Below are 17857 nucleotides of genomic sequence, written 5' to 3'. Positions count from 1 at the left end.
CCACCTTCTTAACTTTTCAAATGTCAGGATCCTGCTGGTGAAAGGCAACCCCTGCAGCCTGCAGTGTAGGCCTATCCACCACCATGGACTCTTCTGGTGCACCATTCAAACCCTCAACTCGTTTCACAGCTGCTGCATATGAAATGCTCTGTGCAACCCTGACTTTGGCCACCTCATTCTCTTTCACCCTTGTGGGGCATTCGAAAGACGTGGCTGCATGGTTCATGTCACATATGCATCACTTTTATAACACAACTTGGACATCTCGGCTTTTCCCTTCTACAAACACTTGATACATGACCAAAAGCTTTACAATGATCACACTGCATTGGTCTTGCAATAAATGCTCTGACTCTATAGTTAATATACCGTAACTGCACTTGAGTGGGGAGAGACTCCATATGATGACATGCCTGTTGTTCTCCTTTATCTTTTCTCCGAGACAGTGTACAACATCTACCGCGATGTTCAGGGTAGTAGGGGGATATGGAACAAACTTCCCAATAATGTCAATCACAATCTATTTGATATTCTCACCATCAGTTTCAAGTAGCCCGTTCAGTCTCAGCAGTCTGGTTCAGCACTGGCTGTGCGCAGCTCCTCGTTTTCTTTTGCCAGCATCAACTTTATTTTTCAACAGTTTCACATCATTAGTGATATCCTTAATGCCTGCTGCGTTAAACTCTATAGTTTTGGAAACGTTTGCAATCGAAAGGGTATTTTTAATAAATCCTCTCATCAAAGCCATTCAGCCGAATATCGTGTTCGTCAAATGTAACGTTATTGTTTAAACCTTGGATTTCCTTGAAGATGGCTTCATTTGCTGGGGTGGTTGAGTCTGCCCGGCGTCACTTTCTCGTAGTCTCTTCAGGTTGGGGGGTTCGAATTGGTTATTTGGACACCTGTACCGAAGAATTTCTGTAACCTCGGTACCGTTACTTCTGGGGGTGTCAAAATCGTCCATATAGTTGACAGTACTCACCTCGGTTACGACAGCTCCCCCTACACTGTTAGCTTCTATCTCAGCTAATGTTAACAACGTTAACTAGCTAACGCTGATTTATTGCTAGCTTCTATTGGCTGAATTTAAGTATAACAAAGTGTAAAACAGATGTTCGATGAACCACTAAACTAATTGAAAGAATAAAAAAATACAGTAAGAAACGCAACTTTAACTCTGTGTTCGTCGTCAAACTCAAATTAGGGCTTGAATTCAATTTAAAGTTTAGGAGCTCAGTTTAATGCAACCACTCACTCCGCCATCTTGTCCCACCCCTCACTTCATTTTATTGTTAGAGCGGCGGCTAGAATATCTGGTCAATATAATGGATAATGTGTGTCTTTACGCAAACGTGTGTTCTGTCAACAGCAGCGAACAGAATAACGCAGCAAGTGGTGTTGATACAGTCTGGATGACTGCAGAACGGAGATAGTGTTAGCCATCTTGCCAATTTTATCGTTTGGCTTAGATGAACCAATATGTCGCTTGGTGTGTAAAGCTATAACGTTAGGCAGCTAGCTAGGTAGCTAATCAGCTGGTGGTAGATTAGCAACTACAGTGGCTAGCTAGCCAGCACTTGCAATTCATTTAGGTTGTCACTGTGTTTTTGTTGTTGACATTTTCAGGAAGCTAGTTAGTTAAGGACGGCTACCCCTTAGGCAGCATTCGTTTTTGTGACAAGTAGCTAGCTTGAATTGCAGACAGAAAATGAGTTCAGCACCAGGGAACCGAGAGGATGGCGTCCCTCCAGACCGTGGAAGTGAAGACGTAACGTTAGATGACAGTGGGGGTGATATTGCCAGTACTACTGGCAGACAGGTAAACTGTACAGTAGCTAGCTAGCTTTGAACGGCAGTTATGTCTATGCATGTTATATCTGTAGCTAGCTAGCTGTACATACATGGGATATTTACATGTATTAAGTTAGTTGCATCTAACTTCACAATAATCTAGCTATCTACTCGTTATATTGAATCAAGTTGTTTGAGTTTACCATCAATGCTACCATTGTTTACGTGTATCAAAGGAGTTGGAGATGTGCCTTGGCAACAACGAAATAAAGAGCCGTGCGGTGGTGAAGTACTCTGCTGCCCCTCCACCCACCACCTATGCACTACTACAGGAGAAGACAGACCTGAAGCTGCCTCCTGCCAACTGGCTCCGGGAGAGTCCCCAGCTTGGGCCTGCAGGGTCCACTGTACTAGGGTCCAGCAGCAAGAGCAAGCCTTTCTCCAGGTGAAGTGCTGGTTGGTTATTCAGTCCTCAAAACAAGATGTGGTATCTGGTGGTATGCATCATCACTGAATTGTTGCAAGGTGCTCATGTACTTGTATGTTCTTCTATCTACAGTTTTGGGATGGCCTATGACTTCATTGATTCTATTGGGGATGATGTTGATGTGGTGTCAGACTCTGAGGTAGGTCTATCTAAGAATTTGTTTTGCTACTGTGTTATGTATTTGACATGTTTGGTAATCAAAATGGTTTGTTGACCCTAACAGTCTCATTCTCTTTTCTCCTCAGAACATCAAGAAGCTGTTGAAGATCCCCTACAGTAAGTCCCATGTCAGTATGGCCGTCCACCGCGTGGGAAGGACTCTCCTCCTTGATGAACTGGACATTCAGGAGCTCTTCATGAGGTCCTCTCAGGTACAATTAGACCGCCAGTGGAGAATAAGCCTGTTTTAATATCACTATGGAAGCAAGAAAGCCTGAAAATGTCTGATTGACAATGGTTGTAGAAATACATTTGATTGTGTTTTTCTTTGATTGTAGCCAGTATAGTAGTAAGATCTATATTTATGCTCTGTCACAGACAGGCGATTGGACATGGCTGAAGGAGTTTTACCAGAGACTAATAGATCAAAAGTGGCAGAGAAAAAAGAAGAGCAAGGAACACTGGTACCAAAAAGCAATCCTGTCCAAGTTCCTCTACTACAGGTGAGTTATTTGAGGTTGGACTTAGGGCCACAGTGACCGCATTACCACCACACTGGCAGTCATGAGTCATGACCGCAGTCAAATTCCCTCTGACCGTTGGTCATGGTAATCTCATCCAAAACTGCGCAAATTAATGGCGCTGATGGGTAGCCTACCCTGTTTGCTAACGGTCCTCAATAATGGCCTGGTACTCAGCACTCTATAGTCCTTCTCTAATCACTCTCTAAACACTTTATGATTGAATCTAAATAATCTATGTGATGAGGAATGGGTGATGGGAGTTAGAGCTCCCGTTCTGAAATGGACACGGGAAAGCCCTGCACCCAATATGGGTAAATACATTTTTAAAACCCATTACGAATGGACATAAGGACAACCAGACCCATCATCGTATGGAGCCGGTCAGGTCCACACTCGGTCCAATCCAAGTGAGGGAAGCAGCAGAAAAGCCAATTGTTTTGCTACTTTATTAACCAGAGCAATTAACTGGAGGGAGGGAGAGCGAAAGAGGCACAGAGTGAGCAGCTGTAGCTGGCATGGAGTGGTCGAGGGCTTGTGCGGTGTGTGTGTGAGTAAGACGCGGGAGGCTCGGAGCACCGGAGCAGGGGTAGAGAGAGAGACGGCAACCACTGTTAACTCATGCTAGTATAGTGCTAGTTATTTATCATCCCGTACCTGCTTTGACTGCATCAAACAGAGAAACTAGGTAACTAGGCTAATTGAGGCTAGCCATAACGCTACTGTGCTTCTCACCATCCTACAGTTAGCCTACAAATAACAACTCCATTCAGATTATAAATAGCAGCTTGCCTGTTGGCTTTTGGTCATTGTAGCCTTTCCTTCTGATTTCACTTTTAATTCTGTCATTTTAATTCCATCTTCCATTGACTAGATATCTCCTAACTTGCTTGCCACACAAATCAGCAATATAGTCGTATCATGCAACCCAAATGTTTTGATTTCTAAGACATTCTGAGGTTTGTAGGCCTATCACAACAAAAGTTAATAATTAACTTTAAATTAAGTGTAGCCTATTGGACCTGTCTCAAATGGTCACTTTTACGCTCAGCACAGTAGCCGCTCCATTCGACTTATTAAAATGTAGGCCTAGATGTTCCAAAGGCGCATATCAGCAGCTTTTATGTGTGGAAGCCCGGAGATGCTAAACGTGTTTATGTTAATTAAGTCAGTAAGTAAGTTCAGTATAATAGATGACCATATTATAAACATGATATTTTCCCCTGATATGTATAGTATTCAGTGACTGAGGATGGTGGTGACCGGTTGGTTATTTTTGCTGGAGAATGGTGTTGTACTTGAGTTATAGTTCACTCATAGTTATGCAGAGATTGATTTGTGTGTCCGCATGCACGCTTGCAGGCGTGTGTGTGTGCTGACAGGGGAACAGAAGGGTCACCCCCCCTGATGGTGTTATTATATGAGGATAAATATTTCACCCTGCAGAACACACACACTCCACACGCTGCGGCATCCAGTCCTGAATTATTTACACAAAACACACACTATTCCCTCCCACACACAGAGACTCACATAAAATACAGTTTGGCTTCATGCTTGCAGATACAAACCCACCCACAAACCTCCCCACACATACGTATCGACAATAATTTGCAGTTTCAAATAGTAACTGTAAAACATCCAGTTATCAATTTGTCCAGCCCAGCAGTTACAGAGAAATGTACATATCATATTGTTTATATTCTCTTACCCTCATTCACGCTCAGGCTCCCAGGATCCAGTTCTCCAAGTCCACCGTCTTGCTTATTTTCACCTGGCCTTTTAAATGGGGACGGATTTCTATCAGGGATACCACTCTGGCCAATCAATCACGTCAAGTACCCAAGAGAAACCAAAACCAGCAGGACTGTTGAACTAGGTACCCGGAGTAGGATAAGATCACTGGGACCAGCTCTGGCTCTCAGATTTGCAGCACTGCTAAAAATTTTGCTGAAAAGGGTTGTGGTTACGAACATGGATCTGTCTACTTGTTTAGTCACAAACAAACTCCAGGATTTTAGTAGATCTTAACGCTAGTGGCTTATTAACCATCACTTTGTCAGATGTACAGGTAACTGCCAAAAATAAAGGAAACACTTGAGTAAATGAGGAATACAAAGTATATTGAAAGTAGGTGCTTCCACACCGGTGTTGTTCCTAAGTTAAAGGCCCAGTGCAGTTGAAAATGTGATTTGCCTGTGTTTTATATAGATTTCCACAGTATGAGGTTGGAATAATACTATGAAATTGTGAAAAGGATGATAATTCTGTTTGAAAAGACTGCCTCAAATGTCAGCCTGTTTTGGTGGGATGGAGTTTTGGCCTTCCTGGTGACATCACCAGGCAGTAAATTAGTTACCGTAAATTCCGGACTATAAGCCGCAACTTTTTCCCACGCTTTGAACCCCGCGGCTTAAACAATGACGCGGCTAATATATGGATTTTTTTCCGCTTTCAATAGTTTTTTTCTCCAAAAAAACATTCTGTGACGTGCTCAGTTTTTTGGCGGCATGAAGCTTTCATTAGACCAATGAAATTGCTGAACGGGTTAAGGTCAAACAACTTTTTTGTTTACTGTTTAGATTGAATCGAGCTCTCTCAAACTTCCCATCATTCTGATTACGGTAATCATTTTGTCACCCTCATCATGGCAAAGACACGGAGAAATGCATATGATGCAGCTTTCAAGTTGAAGGAGATTGATCTGGCTGTTGGAAAAGGAAATAGAGCTGCTGCACGGGAGCTTGGTCTTAATGAGTCTGATAAGACGTTGGAAACAGCAGTGTGAGGAATTGACTCAGTGCAAAAAGACAACTAAAGCTTACTGCTAATTTTTTTTTTTTGTTACAAGTCGTGTTTCGTTAAAGCCTAAAAATGTATGAAATGTATGCATTCACTACTGTAAGTCGCTCTGGATAAGAGCGTCTGCTAAATGACTAAAATGTAAATGTAAATGTAAGTCAATTACCGTGAGACCAACAGTCCTTTGCATGACAGTTACCGGCTGACAACATTTCATGACCGCCACAGCCGTAGTTGGATTACTAGCCTACTTGTTAATGTGAACAAAAGACTTGCAATAGAAACAAGAACCTTATTTTAGCCAGAGTAAATCCTAATGGTTAACTCCTCCATGTATTCTCCAGTATTAATGGTGATGGAGCCGCAGAGCCTGTCCCTGACTCAGACAACCCTGATGAGGGGTGTGGGGCGGAGGAGTTTGGTCCCTCCTGGCCCGCTACCTTCACTAGCACCGCTTCAGACTCCGAGGAGTCTGCAGCACACAAAGAGGTAGGTCTCCCTTTATGGAAATGAGCAGGAATCGCAGTACCTTAAGTCTGTGTGTTGTTGTGCTCTTGTTGAGTTTGTGTCTTCCTTGGTGACTGTATGTCCATTCTTTACAGGAAGGGGTTCCCATGGATAGCAAGTATGCATTGGGACAAGTGGCTTCCAAAGAGCAGAACCTTACCACACTGTTCAACGAGGGGGAGAACAGTCAGGTAGGCTACTGCTAAGAAACTTAATCGACAGCATGATTAAAGATGTGCATTTTCTGTCTTATCTTTAGTTTGCATTAGTTTAATCTATTCAATTAAAGAATCCATTCAACTTTTCCCTCAACTTATTTTACAGGGTTTGAGGAATGACTTTGTGAGGAACATCTTGTGGACATTTGAGGACATCCACATGCTGGTGGGGTCCAACATGCCTATCTTTGGAGGAGGGCGCTACCCAGCTGTCAGCCTGCGGCTCAGGTCAGAATTACGTAAAGCAGGGAACATTACGTAAAGCCCCAGAAACATCATTCATGGCAGTCAATATAAAACATTTTAATTGGTTTACTACTGTTCCACAGCAATGTTCTCCTGCAAAATACCTAGAAGGTTCCTTCTTTTTCAGGGATAACAACAAGCCAATCAACATTCTCACAGGTATTGACTACTGGCTGGACAATCTGATGTGCAATGTTCCAGAGCTCGTGATGTGCTTTCATGTCAATGGCATCGTCCAGGTAAATAAGCCCTGTCTTTAATGCCCAAATGTGTCATTTTTAACCCTATATACAGTATCAGTCAAACATTTGGAGATACCTACTGATTCCAGGGTTTTTCTTTATTTTTACTTTTTAATACATTGTAGAATAAATCGAAGACATGAACACTATGAAATAACATACATGGAATCATGTAGTAACCAAAAAAGTGTTAAACAAATCCAAATGTATTTGAGATTCTTCAAAGTAGCCACCCTTTGCCTTGATGACACCTTTGCACATTCTTGGCATTCTCTCAACCAGCTTCACCTGAAATGCTTTTCCAACAGTCTTGAATGAGTTCCCACATATGCTGAGCACTTGTTGGCTGTTTTTCCTTCACTCTGCAGTCCAACTCATCCCAAACTATCTCATTTGGGTTGAGGTCAGGCTATTGTGGAAGCCAGGTCATCTGATGCAGCACTCTATCACTCTCCTTCTTGGTCAAATAGCCCTTACACAGCCTGGAGGTGTGTTTTGGGTCATTGTCCTGTGGAAAAATTGGTTGTCCTCTGGCACCCCAATGGTGGAACAAGCTCCCTCAGGACAGCGGAGTCAATCACCACCTTCCGGAGACACCTGAAACCCCACCTCTTTAAGGAATACCTAGGATAGGATAAAGTAATCCTTCTAACCCCCCCCCCCCCCCCCCCCCCTTAAAAGATTTAGATGCACTATTGTAAAGTGGTTGTTCCACTGGATATCATAAGGTGAATGCACCATTTTGTAAGTCGCTCTGGATAAGAGCGTCTGCTAAATGACTTAAATGTAAATGTAAATGAAAAACAAACGATAGTCCCACTAAGTGCAAACCAGATGGGATGGCGTATCACTGCAGAATGCTGTGGTAGCCATGCTGGTTAAGTGTGCCTTGAATTCTAAATAAATCACAGACAGTGTCACCAGCAAAGCACCATCACACCTCCTCCTCCATACTTCATGGTGGGAACCACACATGCAGAGATCATCCATTCACCTACTCTGCGTCTCACAAAGACACGGCGGTTGGAAACAAAAATATCAAATTTGGACTCATCAGACCAAAGGACTGATTTCCACTGGTCTAATGTCCAATGCTTGTGTTTCTTGGCCCAAGCAAGTCTCTTATTAATATTATTATTGGTGTCGTTTAGTAGTGGTTTCTTTGCAGAAATTTGACCATGAAGGCCTGATTCACTCAGTCTCCTCTGAACAGTTGATGTTGAGATGCTTCAGAGTTCAAGTAACAGACACATTTATTTGGGCTGCTATCTGAGGTGCAGATAACTCTAATGAACTTATCCTCTGCAGAACAGGTAACTCAGGGTCTTCCTTTCCTGTGGCGGTCCACATGGGAGCCAGTTTCATCATAGAGTTTGATGGTTTTTGCAACTGCACTTGAAGAAACTTTCAAAGTTCTTGAAATGTTCCGGGTTGACTGACCTTCATGTCTTAAAGTAATGATGGACTGTCATTTCTCATTGCTTATTTGAGCTGTTCTTGACATAATATGGACTTGGTCATTTACCAAATAGGGCTATCTTCTGTGTACCACCCATACCTTGTCACAACACAACTGATTGGCTCAAACGCATTAAGGAGGAAAGAAATTCCACAAATTAACTTTTATCAAGGCACACTTGTTAATTGAAATGTGTCACAATTAGTTGAAGTGACTACCTCATGAAGCTGTTTGAGAGAATGCCAAGAGTGTGCAAAGCTGTCATCAAGGCAAAGGATTGCTACTTTGAAGAATCTCAAATTATTTTTTGATGTAAAACCTTTTTGGTTACTATATGATTCCATATGTGTTATTTCATAGTTTTGATGTGTTCACTATTATTCTACAATGTAGAAAATAGTAAAATTAAATAAAACCCCTGGAAATAGTAGGTGTGTCCTAACTTTTGACTGGTACTGTACATATTCACAATTTAACACTGGGCGGCAGGTAGCCTAGCGGTTAAGAGCGTTGAGCCAGTAAACGAAGGTCGCTGGTTTGAATCCGCGAGCCGACTTGGTGAAAAATCTGTCGGTGCCCTTGAGCAAGGAACTTAACCTGTATTGCTCCTGTTAGTCATTCTGGATAAGAGTCTGCTAAATGATTAAAATGTAAACACTGTTATAAAGTTAGCGCTGATTTGTTCTTTGGTCAGAAATATGAGATGATCAAAACGGAAGACATCCCTGATCTGGAGAACTCCACCTTCTCAACGAGGGTTGTGAAAGACATCGCTCAGAACATTCTGTCCTTCCTCAAGTCTAACTGCACCAAAGAGGGCCATACCTACTGGCTCTTCAAAGGTGGGAGATAACACATCACACTTGCTAACTCCTGTAGGACTTACAAAATAAACGTGATAATTACCTGGTAATTAAACAGTATTATGTGGCAGTAGCCCTACTTAATCTTACTCTCCTGTTTCTGTGCTTCCTCAGCTAGTGGAAGTGACATCGTAAAGCTGTATGACCTCACCACTCTCTGTGAGGAAGCAGCAGAGGAGAAATGCCAGAACCCATTCACTCTGCCAGTGGCTGTGCTCCTTTACAAGTAGGTACCTGCAACCTGGAACAGTATCTACACATTCCTGAAACCAGTACACAAAACATAGGGTTATCAGTCAGTGCAGTAATTGCAAATACACTAAGTCCAACAGGTGGCACCAGACTATACATTCTGTTTTGTAGAATGTGCGTTGTTGTTCTTGCAGAGTGGCTAGCAACATGATGCTGAAGAAGAGCCAGAACAGGAAGCACTATGGAACAATCAGAACGTTGCTCCTCAACTGTGTGAAGCTCCTGGACCAGGACAGGCACCCCCAGGTAATGGACTGGACTCGTACTCTTACTTACTCCACAAGACCAAAGGCCTTTGATTGTTTCTAAAATGTTTGTGCAAATCGTTGATATCGAAAGACGAGAAATTTGCAGAAAAATAAATTACACGTTTGTTGAACAACCCGTCTAGCCTGTTCCTTCTCTGTTGTTGGCCTGTTCCCTCTAACTGTCCTCTCCCTTTTCTGATTGGCTCAGATCATAGCATCGGCCCACTACATGCTGGCAGAGCTGTTCCAGTTGGACGAGTCTCCAGAGGAGGGAGCTGGGGGGGAGTCGCTGCGGGCCGGGGGCTCAGAGGACAGCTACAGTGACGAGGATGATGAAGAAGATCCAGAAGACCTACCAGAGGACAGTGATGAGAACGGCTCCTTTAGTACCACGTTGGACTCACAGGATGATAGCAAAGCTGTAGCTATTATCAAATCAGTGGGGGAGCTGTCTGTTCCAGAGAAGTACAAGTCCACTCACCAGATCAGGGTGAGTGTCACACGTTTATTGCTAGCTACGCTGTTTGTTGACATATCTTGACCTAACTAGAAACTAGCCACTACACAGAGTGAGTCTTAGAACATTTAAGAACATCTATCTAGACAATGAAGTAATATTCCCTCCCCCCGCTGCAGCCCATCTACGCATTTCCCGTCTCTCAAGACAAGGAGGAAAGATGTCGGCATGTCCTCAGCTATGTCTTAAAGGTGAGCCTCTACTGCAGTGTAGTGATAGTTATGTAAATGTACTTTTAATACGTCTATCTGCTTATTTCAAGACATGGCATATGAGGGTGCGGTGAGATAGCCAATGGGTTGGACCATAGTTTTCTCGTAAATCATCATCAACAAAAAAAAGACCCTTGAAATCAACTGATCCTCCATTGTTAAGACTGTGGAAGAATCAAAGGCATTATTAGTTAAATATTGAAAAGGTATGGGCGACGGAGAGAAACAGAATAGCGCAATTTGAAGCCATTTGGCATAGTCTTTCAAGCACTGGAGATGGATGCTGTGGGAACATGTGGGTCTGGGCAGGTGTGACGTCGTTGATGTTTGTGTGCGTCTGTATATGTTTTATATATTGTTTGAATGTTTGGATGTGATTGGCAGGGCCTAAAAGCAGTGGACGGCAGCATTAAGAAGGAGAGTGACCTCCCAGCTGCTGACCCAAACACCCCCATCCCCCTGAAGTACGAGGATGGGAGTAAGGCCGTGGAGAAAGGGATCGCACTCCTCCTGGACAGAGGTTGGCCATCACTGACCCCATCAAGAAGCATAGATATACTACAATATTGATAATGAAGGATGTTGTACCATAATTAGCAGGTTCCTCGTTATATGTGAAGAGCCCCTAATAAATACCTACATTTCTCTGTCCCTATATTGCTTTCCCCATCTCTCTCTCTCTGCCCTTATCTCTTTCCCTATCTATCTCTCTTATCCCCTCTCTCTGCCCTTATCTCTTTCCCTATCTATCTCTCTTATCCCCTCTCTCTGCCCCTATATCTCTTGGGTACAGCTGGTCCCTTCCAGGAGGACCGGAAGCATCCGACCCGGTCAGGGATGATCCCAGGGTCCTGGCAGCACCGTATGAAGCTGCAGCTCTTCTTCAAGGCGTCCAAGGCCTACTACGTACTGTCAGACGCTGCCACTAACCTGCTCAAGTACGGCCGGGCCCTGCGCTACATCAAACTGGCCCTGCAGTGCCACGGTCAGTGTCTCCTCTCTGGTTCAGTTAGGCATTCTGGGAAATGTAGTTAACTGTGATCGGATTGGCTGTCTGAGATTGAACTGATGGATAATGAGGGACCTGTTGAAATAGGGTTGAACCTTCCTTGCTAGCTCCCTTCCTTCATCCATCTCTTTCTCTCGCTCTCTCCCTTCCTCTGCAGATGCCTACTGTTCAGTGAGCAGTACCCTGCACTCGCGGGTGCTGCTGTTCCACAGCCAGTGTCTGTCTCTGTGTGGGGACATCCAGCTGATGCTTGCCCAGAATGCCAGTAACCGTGCTGCCTACCTGGAGGAGTACAGCTACCAGACCAAGGAAGACCAGGAGGTGCTGCACAGCCTGCACAGAGAGAGCAGCTGCCAGGGTGAGGAGACACTCACACCTTTCATCAATAAACACATAACACATTCCTTCACAATTGACACAAAAGGTTTCAGTATTCTGTAGATTTTCCATTTAATGTTGCAGGGTTCCCCAATTGGTGGCCCGCGGGTGGTTTTGAGTATTTTTCATTGTTGGACATAAGACTGGAAAATCACCAGGAAATCAGCTCCAAATGATTTTAATATAAGAAATGTGTTTCCAAGTATTCCCACGCACAATAGAGAGATGTGATTGTATACAAATGAAAGCAAGGTTTGAAGGCCCGCGGCTGAATCTAGTTGATAATCCCTGCTGTGGTGCTTTTCAGAAGCAAGAACCTGTAATAACAAATGCTAACATTACAATATTTAAAAGCTTGAACAATCCTATATATAAATGCAGTGCATCATTGTTGTTACAAATTAGATCAGTCTGGCCTGTGTGACTGTCCCCCAGCCTTTAACATGGCCAGTGACCTGGCCACGGACCCAGAGTACCAGCTGTTTGTGAGCAGTAAGTGTTACGAGGCGGCCTACGAGCTGCTGACCTCCGGGGTGGTGAAGGAACATGGCCCTGAACAGCTAGCCCAGGTACTGAAGAGACTGGGCAACATTCGCAACGAGATAGGAGTCTTCTACATGAACCAGGCTGCTGCCATGCAGACCGAGAAAGAAGGTAGGGAGTCTGGCCTATCAGTTATGGAGGATGATTTTGTGTAAATGGTTTATTTGTTGACTATTGATTTAATTTAGGAATGCTGTAAACAATATAAGAAATATTTCTGAAATACGATATCTTTCTTCAGGAAACAGACCTAAAATAAACAAATATGAACCTCTTCCTCACTCTAAACCCTTCGCCCCACCCCCTTCCTTTTCAGTGAAGACATCTGTATCTATAGCTGAACAGGAGATATGGAAGAAGAGTTTCTCGTGCTTTGAGAAGGGTATGAAGGACTTTGAGGCCATTGAGGACAGCACCAACACCTCCCTGCTGCTGTGCAACACAGGCAGGCTGATGAGGATCTGTGCCCAGGCCCACTGTGCTACATCTGCAGACCTGAGCAGAGGAGAGTTCTCCCCGGAGGAGTCTCTCTATTACAATAAGGTACCGCTACCACACTAATAGAAATATCATTATGTAACAGACATATCATGATTTCTGTGACTACACCAACCCCGTATTGCTTTCCACAATAAATAGAAAGGCATGAAGGCTAAACGATCTGCTTATCTTTGTGCCAGTCACTTTCCTGTCATATTGGCAACTCCTGCATAAATGCTCTGAGGTTTTTAAGTAGGGAAATTCAACTTAACATTACCACACTTTCAGTAAGAGTTGGTGCTAATGAAAATGGAGCAGGGACCTTTACACTCGCTCTCTCCCCCTCCAGGCTATAGACTACTACCTCAGGGCTATGCGTTCCCTGGCCACCAGAGGGAACCACCCTGCAGTGTGGGACTCAGTCAACTGGGAGCTGTCCACTACCTACTTCACACTGGCCACTCTGCTGCAGGACTACGCCCCTCTGTCCAGGAAGGCCCAGGAACAGGTAACACTTGGATAGATTCATAGTACGGTAAATTCCGGACTATAAGCCGCAACTTTTTTCCCAGGCTTTGAACCTCGCGGCTTAAACAATGACGCGGCTAATATGTATTTTTCCCGCTTTCCATTTTTTTTTCTCCAAAAAAACACATTCTGCGACGTGCTCAGTTTTTTGGCGGCATGAAGCTTTCATTAGACCAATGAAATTGCCGAACGGGTTAAGGTCAAACAACTTTTTTGTTTACTGTTTAGATTAAATCGAGCGCTCTCAAACTTCCCATCATTCTGATTACGGTAGTCATTTTGTCACCCTCATCATGGCAAAGAGACGGAGAAATGCATATGATGCAGCTTTCAAGTTGAAGGAGATTGATCTGGCTGTTGGAAAAGGAAATAGAGCTGCTGCACGGGAGCTTGGTCTTAATGAGTCTGATAAGACGTTGGAAACAGCAGCGTTAGGAATTGACTCAGTGCAAAAAGACAACTAAAGCTTACTGCTAATTTTTTTTTTTTGTTACAAGCCGTGTTTCGTTAAAGCCTGTGTAAAGTTCATTTGTTTCAATGTACCGGTAGGCACCTGCGGCTTATAGACATGTGCGGCTTATTTATGTTCAAAATATTTTTTTATTTAAAATTCAGTGGGTGCGGCTTATATTCAGGTGCGCTTAATAGTCCGGAAATTACGGTAGGTGAATGAACAGAATGGGCAAAGTCTATCAAGTTAACTAACCATACGGACTCTACATTCTGCCTTAGGTGAAATGGTTAGCGCCGGTGTGAAAATTGTAGGAGCACAGTAATCCATAACTAAGTTTTCATTGCTGTGGGTTGCCAGATTGAGCGGGAGGTGACAGAGGCCATGCTGAAGTCTCTGAAGTACTGTGACCTGCAGACCGAGTCGGCCCGCCAGCCCCTCTACCAGTACAGAGCTGCCACCATCCACCACCGCCTGGCCTCCATGTACCACAGCTGCTTCCGCAACCAGGTAAGGACCTGACCTAGGACAAACAATCTATCTAGAGCAAGATATCTACCAGTCGTCCTGTTTTTAAACCATTTAAATGTTGTTGCATCTGTAGAAAAGCATTAAGGTGTTCAGTCTGTGTAGTACATTCTGGATGTTTCCTCCTCTGTGCCAGGTGGGGGATGAGCACCTGAGGAAGCAGCACAGGAGCCTGGCAGAGCTGCACTACAGCAAGGCTGTCCTCCTGTTCCTCAGCCTGAAGGATGCGCCCTGCGAGCTGCTCCGCACCCTTCTGGAGAGGGTGGCCTTCGCCGAGTTCACCATGGCAGGTCAGTCAGGCTCACTCACCCAGGCCAGGGCCAGGCACACTCCCAGCCTGGTCAGAACTGTCATAGTCTCCTAAAAGGTGGTGTCATTGAGTAACAATGTATGTTTACAGGTCAGAGCAGCAGTGGGGCCAAGCTGAAGACCCTGACAGGAGCCCTGGATATACTGACAGACACTCGCCATGCCTTCCTGCTTATCCACAAAGAGCTGCTAGAGGACCACACAGAGGTACAGACACAAACACAAATAGAACCTACTGCTTTTGCAAAGGAACTCCCCTTCTGTTTGACAGTCATCGGTTACATTTAACCACCAACTACTTCCACAACTCCTCCTACTTGTTGTACTATGCCGAAATCGCGCCGCCATTTCCTGGTTGCTAAACTAATAGTTTGCCTAATTTCAGTCTGTGACAAAATAAGCAAGTATAGTGTAGAGCAGGTATTCCCAACTGGGGTACGCACAATGCCGTCGGGGGTAGGCCAAATAAAAATGGGATTTAAAAAAAAAAATGTAAGAAGGGAAAAAAAATGTATTTCGTACATTGTTTTCTTTTTTTCCACAGTTTTCAAACAGTCCAACGGGGCTATACATTTGCGTGAGTTTTTTTTTCTCGCCTGAGTAGCCTCGTTTCACTGCCAAAAATAAAATGAAACAATCGAGAGTTCAGCGAAATAACAACACAATGTCAAATACAGGTAGCCTAGTCAAATAATTAACATGTTTGAAGGGGTACAGGACTATTAAAAAGTTTGGGAACCACCGGTGTAGAGAGTCATTGTACCATGTAAACCGCTCCATAACCAAAAATATTGTTGTTTCTGCTTTGAAGTCGTTTTTACGAAACTGAAAGTAAAATACGCAGAAACACAACTGAAGAACGGGAAACATAGAAATAGTGCACATAGAATATATCGGTCGCTTCTTAGACTTGCATTCAAGTAGAATAATAGATCTATAACTCACATTTCTATGTGTACATTTCCACATGAATGTAATTTTTTTATTTTGTAGACAGACTGCCCAGAGTTGACAAGACCCCTTGACAGTGGTGCAGATGGCACCACCTCCTCAGGGCTGAACACCATAGAAGTGATGAAATTGATTGGCGTATTTGAGCCCAGTTTCTCCTTCCTGCTGCTGCAGCTGGTCAAGCTGATGACGGCCATGAAGCGCAAACCAAGGTGAGGAAAGGACTGGTTGTACCGAGCCTGGTTAACCTTGTCCTGCAGGGGGCTAAACCAGGACTAAACATGAGATCCAGTAGAAGCATAATACTGAAACTTCCCGAAATCTTTTCATCTTAAGACTAGTCAGTCAGTAAGTAGTAGCTTGGTCTTTGTAGGACAGCTCAGAGCATCTGCTATTTTCTATCCATTTCTTCTTGGATGGATTGGTCACTGTTTTGGAGGAGGAGTAAAATGGGCAGGGGAAGTCAGTGGGAAGATAAGAGATGCATAAAAGGTCATTGTGTAAGACTGGTCGTTAGGTAGACTTTCTAATAGCACTACTGGTTCACTGAATGCCCTCAATACACTGTACTACGACCAGCAGATAACTTGAGTATCTAAAGAACCCGTAGCATTTTAACCCCAGTGTGTTTGTCCTGCCCTGCCACAGCTCTCCCAGTGACAGATGTCCCTCCACACAGAGCTGTTCCTCTAGCCCTCTCTTTAACAAGTGTCAATCATTGTTATGCTTCTTTAGCAGAAAGCTTTGTCTCTGTAAGACAGTGCACAGTGGCAGTAGGGGTCAGGGTATCAATCTCAGTACCCCTACACCATTAATAAGGAATGTTAATACATGTAAGCATAGCTTTGATTCAAATCAAGATCTCTTCAGAATGTTTCTTTTTTTACAATAGCAATAAGGACGAGGAGCTCCTGAAGACCTATAAGAATGTTTACTCCAAGATACTGCGTGCTGAAAAGACTGCTCCACTCCTCAGCCGCATTGAGCTCTTCCTCGACCTCCTGCAACAGCTGATCCCAAAGACAGGAAGTGGTGACCTTGGGGCATCGTCATGACGACAACCAAAATAACACCCTTACCAAGGTGTTCACTGCTCTACACACCTACAATGTGAAAGCATCACCAGCTGTGCCTTACTTCCAGACTGCGCAATCCACAGTTTAGTCTCTGGTAGATCGTTTATTTTACAATTGCAGCGTTTCAACATTTCAATTGGCCTAGTTTTGTAAAGAGGATTGGAAAATTACCTTTTAAAATGTATATTTTCTTTGTTCTCTCTAAATGCGAGATGCATGCGCATGACTCAAACTTTGGAGTACCGGTACCGGATTTGGTCTTATAAACCTGGATAAAATGTAAGAACGTTTCAAACTGATAATGTGCAATAGCCTGCAGGCAATGTTGACTGCGAACTATCCATTCAAAGGATGATTTGTACTCATTGCTATATGTTTGAATGTGTGTGCCTGCATGTTTGCCCTGACTTGAAATAAAGGTTTGAATGATATTTCTTATCACCTTGTCTTGATGCATGTTGGTCTTGACAGTGTATGAACACAACTACACAACACCAACCTTGGTGCCAAGCAGTTCAACCTATTTCTGTCTGTGGATCTTGGCTTGAGTCTGTAAGTGTGTCTGCAGGACTAAAGAGGTCACATGGTGGTGTAATGCCTCGTGTACCTACAATAATGTAATGCCCTGTCACTGAATTGGGTCAACCACACCCATTCTTTCTACAGCAAATGGCTCAACAAACTCAAATTGTGTCCCTGTGATGCTCTGTACCTCTAATCTGTCTGGGACTGTGACTGACTCGAGGAATTTAACAAAAAGGGACAGATGGTTAAAAAGCAGTGGCGAGTAAGGGAAAAGTACAGAGAATGCACCCTTATTTAAGCAATAAGGCCAGAGGGGGTGTGGTGTATATGGCCAATATACCATGGCTAAGGGCTTTTCTTAAGCACGACAACGCGGAGTGCCTGGACACAGCCCTTAGCCGAGGTATATTGGTCATATCAAACCCCTGAGGTGCCTTGTTGCTATTATAAATTGTTTACCAACGTAATTAGAGCAGTAAAAATAACTTGTCATACCTGTGGTACGGTTGTCAGCCAATCAGCATTCATGGCTCCAACCACCCAGCTTTTGGACTG

The 17857-nt window shown here is 43.8% G+C and overlaps 1 protein-coding gene across 2 annotated transcripts; it reads left to right on the top strand.

Annotated features, from left to right (window-relative positions):
* The first annotated feature begins 471 nt into the window (after positions 1-471).
* Positions 472-17215, top strand: edrf1 (erythroid differentiation regulatory factor 1). 2 transcript variants are annotated; one of them, XM_014154709.3, is made up of 25 exons: positions 472-1819; positions 2028-2236; positions 2351-2417; positions 2524-2649; positions 2816-2940; positions 6105-6249; positions 6363-6458; positions 6592-6713; positions 6859-6970; positions 9127-9274; positions 9410-9521; positions 9682-9793; positions 10004-10285; positions 10432-10503; positions 10909-11044; positions 11318-11509; positions 11691-11891; positions 12347-12565; positions 12771-12997; positions 13284-13442; positions 14274-14423; positions 14578-14731; positions 14842-14957; positions 15744-15913; positions 16594-17215. In XM_014154709.3, the coding sequence occupies exons 1-25, from the start codon at positions 1709-1711 to the stop codon at positions 16754-16756; spliced, it is 3726 nt and encodes a 1241-aa protein (XP_014010184.1). In that variant the 5' UTR covers positions 472-1708; the 3' UTR covers positions 16757-17215. The 2 variants fall into 2 exon arrangements, with proteins under 2 accessions (XP_014010184.1, XP_014010183.1); XM_014154708.3 differs by having other exon boundaries at positions 12317-12565.
* The last annotated feature ends 642 nt before the right edge of the window (positions 17216-17857 follow it).

Source organism: Salmo salar, chromosome 18 (genome assembly GCF_965601325.2).
Source record: "Salmo salar chromosome 18, fSalSal1, whole genome shotgun sequence".
Taxonomy (NCBI): Eukaryota; Metazoa; Chordata; class Actinopteri; order Salmoniformes; family Salmonidae; genus Salmo; species Salmo salar.
The sequence above is the reverse complement of the archived record's forward strand: the minus strand, read 5'-3'. Positions and strand labels throughout refer to the sequence as shown.